At 27.3% G+C, this 7,253-nt stretch overlaps 1 protein-coding gene across 1 annotated transcript; it reads left to right on the top strand.

The window, feature by feature from the left end:
* Positions 1-2,854: 2,854 nt before the first annotated feature.
* Positions 2,855-6,319, top strand: PGO_070310 (mitochondrial carrier protein; the record flags this gene model as incomplete). The annotated part of the gene is made up of 1 exon (XM_028686904.1): positions 2,855-6,319. The coding sequence occupies one exon, from the start codon at positions 2,855-2,857 to the stop codon at positions 6,317-6,319; it is 3,465 nt and encodes a 1,154-aa protein (XP_028542705.1).
* Positions 6,320-7,253: the final 934 nt, after the last annotated feature.

Below are 7,253 nucleotides of genomic sequence, written 5' to 3'. Positions count from 1 at the left end.
CTCTTTATGATTTTATGTAGTTTAGTTTGGCACTTTTGGTGTGCCCATTTTAAGATGTTTTTTTTTTTTTTTTTTTTTTTTTTTTTTCTTATTACATCGTTTTTTATGCGTAACACGATTTGTTTTTGTGTTTTCTTAAAAGAATATAAAAAATAAGCATGTGTTAATGATTTGGATTGTAGTTAATTTTTTTACTTCTTTAATACTTGTCCAAAACGGAAATTTTAAATGACATAAGACTTGTAAGAAGAATTTTTCTTTTTAATAATTTTTTGTAACATATTTTTTCATTTCAAAAATGTCACTTTTTTTTTTTTTTTTGTTAATAAAACCATTTTGAATATTTGAACAAAAAAAAAAAAAAAAAATAGAGGCCATGGAAAAAAGCATAATATTTATTTAAAAGGATGAACAAAATTACCCTGATTTAATTATTTTATGAGAACCTTTAAAGCTGCTTGTTACTTTTTCTTGTAATGTTCATAAAAAGTCTCAAATCTCAGCTTCTCAATTTCGCAACTTCACAATTTCGCAACTTCACAATTTCGCAACTTCTCAATTTCCCATACTTTTGTTTTTTTTTCTTTTTTCTTATATTTCGAAAATTAAGATAATTAAACAAGTGTGTTGTTTCGAAAAGACGCATACATACAAATGTATATGTGCATGATTATACGTATGCATGTGTACATACTTCACGATACAACGATTTTATATACACGCATAAAAATCCAACATCTATAGTAAGATTTTAAGTCTACAGAAATGTTTTTTCTTGTTTTTTATTAGAACATGCTCATTTGCTTCTTGTTTGTCTTATACGTAACTGGTTTATGGGGAAAAAACAAGTTCTTGAAGACCTATTTTTGTGCGAACTTTTTGTCCTTATATTGGTTTTAAATTCGAAGGGTACATAAGTACATGTATGCACACTTTTTTTTTTTTTTTAAATTAAAAAAAAGTGTACTGAAAATGCTCACAAGCTTTTAATTGCTTTTTCCCCCAATTGCAAAAAATCTGCCGTTGTGTTCATCATTTTTCCTTTTTATGAAGGAACTTTTGAATAATCTTTATTTTATTTTATTTTTTTTTTTTTTATTCATATTTTCATCATTTTTTGGTACCTAGCATTCGGTCCTTAAGTGTTATGCAGCAAACTGTGTTAAATCACGTTTTATAACGTAATGCCTCATTATGTTAAAATTTTACGGCCTCATTTCTTTCATTTAAAAAATTATTTTTCTTTATAATTTGTCTTACACATGATGCAATATTTCACCATTTACATATACATTGATCCTTCACCCATCCATACTTTTTCCCAGTTGCTTCTTTTTGCGCAGTAGAAAATACACTGCTCGAAATCCACAAAAAAGAGTATGTAATTTTCCTCTGTTTTTATACTTCGTTTTTTTTTAGCTGTTTTATGCAAGCTCAGTTAGAATATTTATAATTTGTAAAAGATATTTTCCATCTCTCTTAAAAAGAATATATTAAATGGGCTTTTTTTTTTTTTTTTTTTTTTTTTTTTTTTTTACATATGTAATGCATAAAATCGGACTACAGATGTGAGCATCTCGTTTTTTCCATTTAGAGCGGCTTTCCTTTGTTTTTTTACTTGTTTTATTTAAAGATTCATGTCATTGTGATTTTATTTTTACCCAAGTGTGGAACTCTTTTTTTTTTTTTTTTTTTCCTTATATTTTTTTAAAAATTCTATCTAATGAATTTTTTGCTATTTTCACTTCCATTTATTATGTACATGGCAGAATTTTGTCATTAAAGAATTTATGTGGATCATATTTAGGAGTACTATAAACATTTTTTACGTTTGTATAAGCATAAATATATATATTTATGCATGCATATTCCTTTGATATGTTCTCTAATATGCGTATTTAAAAAGTCACCCTCAGATTGGATAGGTGCCCGGATATTTGAGGTGCTAAACTAATTTTTTTTAATTTTCTAACCTTGCTAAAATTTGGTCCATATATAAATCTTTAGCGGAAAATAATCTGAAACAGTTTTAAGTACGTGATAGGATTATATTTTTGTGACATGCGTTTTTACAGGAGTGTTTAACAAAACTTTTTAGGCACCTTGTCGTATATGTGCCTTATTTATTCATAAATGAATACATATTTTTATCGATTATATAGGCTGTATTTGATTTTTTTGCTTTTCGTTTCTATTCTATTCTTTTTGTTTCATCTGTTTCCCACTTTTTGAACCAATATATAATTGTTGTTTTGCTTGCTCATTTGTTTATTTATTCTTTTTTTTTTTTGTTTTTTTGTGTGTGTTCTTTAATTATTCAATTTTAAAAGCTACAAAATTTCCTACCTGCCAAACCCCATTGTATTATTACATACATATATATATATATAATTATAAATAAGCATCTTCATGATGTATTAAATTCATTTGAAACATCATAATTATTAAAAAAATTGTTTTTTTTGGACATGTAAATTAAATGCAATATAATTTGTTTTAATATAAAAAATGAACTGAAGCAACTTTTGCCATCGATTTTTGCTTTTTGATATTTATTGAGACATTTGCACAACTTTTTTTTTTTTTTTTTTTTTTTTTTTGAATTTGTACTTTTATTTTCTTTTTAATTGAATTATGAGGAGTTAGAGAAAAATTATGAAGGGGAAGTAAAAACACGTTGTATACGCGAAGTGGATTACTTTTCCTTTGTCTATGTTTTCTCATAAAGACTGCTAAAGGTAATGATATACGATCAGTAAAAGGGAAAAAAAAAAAAAATCCTATATAAACAAAATATTGTTAATTGTGCAGCATTTGAGAGAGAACACAAAATTGATTCAAAATTAAAGCTATCATGAACAAACTATCAGTAAATGATGCCTTTGACGATATCGAAATTGAGTCCTTTGATTTCATTTGGGAAGAATGGGAAGAATATAAAGGAGATGTCCCTCTTTGGCAACACATATTTTGTGGTAGTATAGCAGGGTTGATGGAACATGTTTTTATGTATCCTTTGGACACGCTTAAAACGTATATACAAACAAATGGTAATCTCGAAGGTAGTAAGTGGATATATAATAGGTGTAACATATATGATTCAAATAATAATGGTAGCACTTTCAATGATATAAAGGTACATGATAGTAACAGTAATATAGATAAGAAAAATATATGTACATATAGAGGATGCGATAACTGTGTTTATAAGAAGACTTGTAGTTATAACAATTTTTGTAATATGAAAGCTATAACATCTCCGTTTAATAAAAAAAATGTTTTACATGCCAGGACCTTCAGTGATGCTCTACATGGAATTATAAAAGACCAAAAAAAATTTAGAAATATTCTATGCAATAATTTAAGTGTAGAAGAGAGGAGAATAATGAAGCATATAATGAATAAAAAATTACAACATAGATATCATAATAAAGTAATGAATAAACGTTTTATTACCACAAATAGAAGTAACAACAAGGAAAATTCTGCTTGCAGTGTGTATGATGAGTTGGGTGATTTAAGAAAAAATAGATCCTGCAACCTATTTGATAAACCTTCCGGAAAGGTTGTTGACAGCCAAATGGTTGGTAAATCCAAAAATAAAAGAATTCATATATTATCTAGAAATATTAACAGAGTTGGGAGTAACACATTAAGTAGAGCTAGAAGTGGAGGAACAGAAAAAATAAAGGAAGATATACAAAATGTAGAAAGGATAAAAAACAAAAATTGTTTCTCATCTACGAGAGACATTACTAGTCCATCCCATAGAGGATACATAAATAAGAAAAGTTGTAGCAATCATAAAAAGGGTTCTTTCCTTTTTTCAGTCAGTAATAAAGAAAATAATTTTCTGGGATCCAAAAAAGTCACAGGCAGAATTATTTTCAAGAACAGTAACAATACGCAGAAATGGAAGTGCAAAATAAAAAACTATAAGTATGGCGTAAATAGTGAAACCGTGAAAAATTATAAACATGTGCAGAATTGTAATAATGCATTGCACACATTTTTGCATAAAATGAATTCAAATAAAATAAAAAAAAAGAAATCAGCAGAGTTAAAAAGAGTATATAAATTTTTTTTGAATCATGCTTCACGAAAATATACCCATGACATGTGTAACAAAAGAAATAATAGCTATTTTGTATTTATGAACAAGAACAACAATGCACCTTTGATGGGCGGCTTAAAACATTATATGCTTCCCAATAGTACGAATAATAAATGTCACATGGGAAGAAGTGAAACTAGTAATATAATGAAAAAAACGGATTTATTTTTTAATATTTCAGGGAAAAATTTTGTAAACAATGGTAGTAACGCTAATGAAAATAATCGAACTAAGGCAAATAGTTATTTCAGTCTATTCCACAGGACAACTGATAATACACAACATAATCATTGTTGTCCAAGTGAAACATTTAAAAAATGTTCTAGATTCCAAAGTTATATATGGGATATTTTAAGAAAAGATAAGAAAAAAAAAAATGAATGTAATTTTTTTGTTCACTTTTTTGAAAATGTGAAAAAGAGTTTTTTTCAAAACAAATGGTGCAAAATTACCGAAATTTCACCTAGATTAACAAATAATAAAACTTTAGAATTGAGAAAAGATGGTTTAAATTCTTACTATTCATTGTTAAGAAATAATAACAATATATTTTCAAATAACGTATGCTATGTTACTAAAAGTTATAATCATAGAAACTTGTTTGATAGAAATATTCATTCATCAAGTAAAAATAGTTTTTTCAGAAATAATAACTCCAATTTTAACTACAACAAATTTAGTAAGAATGTTAAAGGCTTTAATTTTTTTAGAAGCTTATTTCCTAATTTTAATAACGGAATTAATGTAACAACACGGCAGAACTATAGTTTGATAAGAAACAATGTTGTGAATTTGTACAAAGGGGTAAATGTTGTTGTATTAGGCTGCATTCCAGCGCATGCTATGTATTTCTCAACATTTGAGTATAGTAAGAAATATTTTTCAAGTATATATTCTAAGAATCTTCCTATTCAAGTTCAGAACAGAGGAAGTGGAGGCCTGGGTTGTGACCGCAAGATTAGCAGTAACCAAAATATTGATAAGAAGAAACACGATGTATTGAATTATAAAATGAATGACCTGAATTATTTTGGAATAGCTGTTTCAGGTTTTTTAGCAACTATAGCACATGATTTAATTATAACCCCCATAGACACGCTAAAACAAAGGTTGCAGTTAGGAATAAACAAAAACTCTTTGGATTCTTTAAAGATTTTAAGGGAAAATGGAATTAGGAGTTTATATTTGAGTTTGCCAATAACCTTGCTCATGAATATACCTTACCAAATTATTATGATATGCACGAATGAAAAAATGAAGAAAATATATTTTGAATATTTTTGTGGCTCGAATAATGGGTTGGGAAGGAATAATTGCGATAGTAAGTGCACCTCTAGTAGTAGTGGCAACAGCGTTAGCAGTACTGATGGTGATATTATAAGTACAAGACACAATAGTACCCTAACCGGTAGTGACACATTTAAGGAGGAGAGCAAAAGTACACTAGGGTGCAATGTCCCATGTTGCACACAGAATGACGAAATAAATATTCACCAGAAAAATGATATTAGCGAATCTAAAAGTACAAAAAAAGAAGAGGGCTCAACTGACCATTTAATGAACAACATGAAAGAACTTAGTGACAAGAGTAATAAATTAATTAAATTGTTTATTGAACAAGATATGGATTCTGTGAATTACATAAGTAAAGGAAAAAAATATAAAGAAAGTAGTGATACTGGAAATATTTTACTGACTACCCAAATATGTTTGGATGAAGAACAAACGAAGAATGAAATTTTATTTAAAAACGTGATTAATAAATTAGAAAAAAGTTCCAATAATGATCTTTCAGAAAACTATGACAATAAAATAAGTGATTCTTTTAATTTTGCAGATACAAAATCTCACAATATGGAATTAAAAAATATGTGGATGGGCAATTATAATAAAAATGAATTTTTTAATAAACCTTTTAATCATATTACTTCCTATTTTGTGTGTGCAGGAATTGGTGGTGGAATAGCAGCTGTAGTGACAAATCCCCTTGATGTTATAAAGACAAGGATCCAGACAGAATGTTTTAATATTAAAGGTTTCAATTTTTATCGTATGGTGTCTAATTTATATTATAAGGAAGGTATTCGCTCTTTTTTCAAGGGATCTTTGGCAAGAATGACCTTGTGCATTCCTGCTTCGGCCATATCATGGGGAACTTATGAAACAATGAAGCAATTTTTCAAAGTTAACTTTAATTCAGTGTAGCTTTATTTTGCGAAAAATGGGAATATATGTTTTTAGTGTTAGAGTTAATGGAATAAAATTTCGCTTGCATTTATTTAATCCATTATTACAATATATGCCACTTTGTTTTTACATTTTTTTTTTTTTTTTTTTTTTTTTAAAGCATTTTGATTTTTGGATATAAAGGAAAATTACGTGCCGAGTTTTGTTGTGCATATGTTTCTGTATGCATATATCAATAGTTTGCAATTATGTGTGGACGTCCCATATAGCCATCAATATGCATAATATGTGCCTATTTAAGTAGACAATTCAGAATAACATAACAGGTTTATAGTCAATTTTTTTCAGTTTTTTTTTTTTTTTTTTTTTCTTTATTTTTTTTATTTGCAAAGTATGAATTTGCTATGGTGTTTAAACTTAGTTAAAAGAATTCAAGAAAAATATCAGTATGTTTGAGAATTCTCATTTAATGGTATATTAAAATATATGCTCACTACTAAATGGCATATATGTAAAACAATTTTTCGAAAATTGTGCTTCTTTTTTTTTTTTTTTATTTCCTTTTAGTTTGAATAAGCTTTCTATTTATCGATAATAGGACAGAATTGTTTTTTTGTCTAATCATATCATGTCAGTGCTTGAATGTGTGTCTAAAAAATAAACGTAACGTAACAAAAGGAGTGAAAAAAGACATCAATTTACGATAAGAGTGGGTGGGAAATTTCGCCAATTGTTAGGATGGGGTGCAAAATTTAATATACCTTTTTTGGGGGATAAAACTTGGTGTATAACTCCAATATTAATTATAATGAATGAGTGAAAACATTCTTATGTATTTAAGTAATATTTTTTTTTTGCTTGCAAAAGAGGTAAAAAATGTTTAGACAAGTTCAAATAAATAATAGTTACACAAAAGGGAAAAATTGAATTCGTTGGAAAATTCGAGTGGCAA

This window comes from Plasmodium gonderi, assembly GCF_002157705.1.
Source record: "Plasmodium gonderi DNA, contig: Chr07, whole genome shotgun sequence".
Lineage (NCBI taxonomy): Eukaryota > Apicomplexa > Aconoidasida > Haemosporida > Plasmodiidae > Plasmodium > Plasmodium gonderi.
This window is presented reverse-complemented; position numbering and strand designations above follow the sequence as displayed.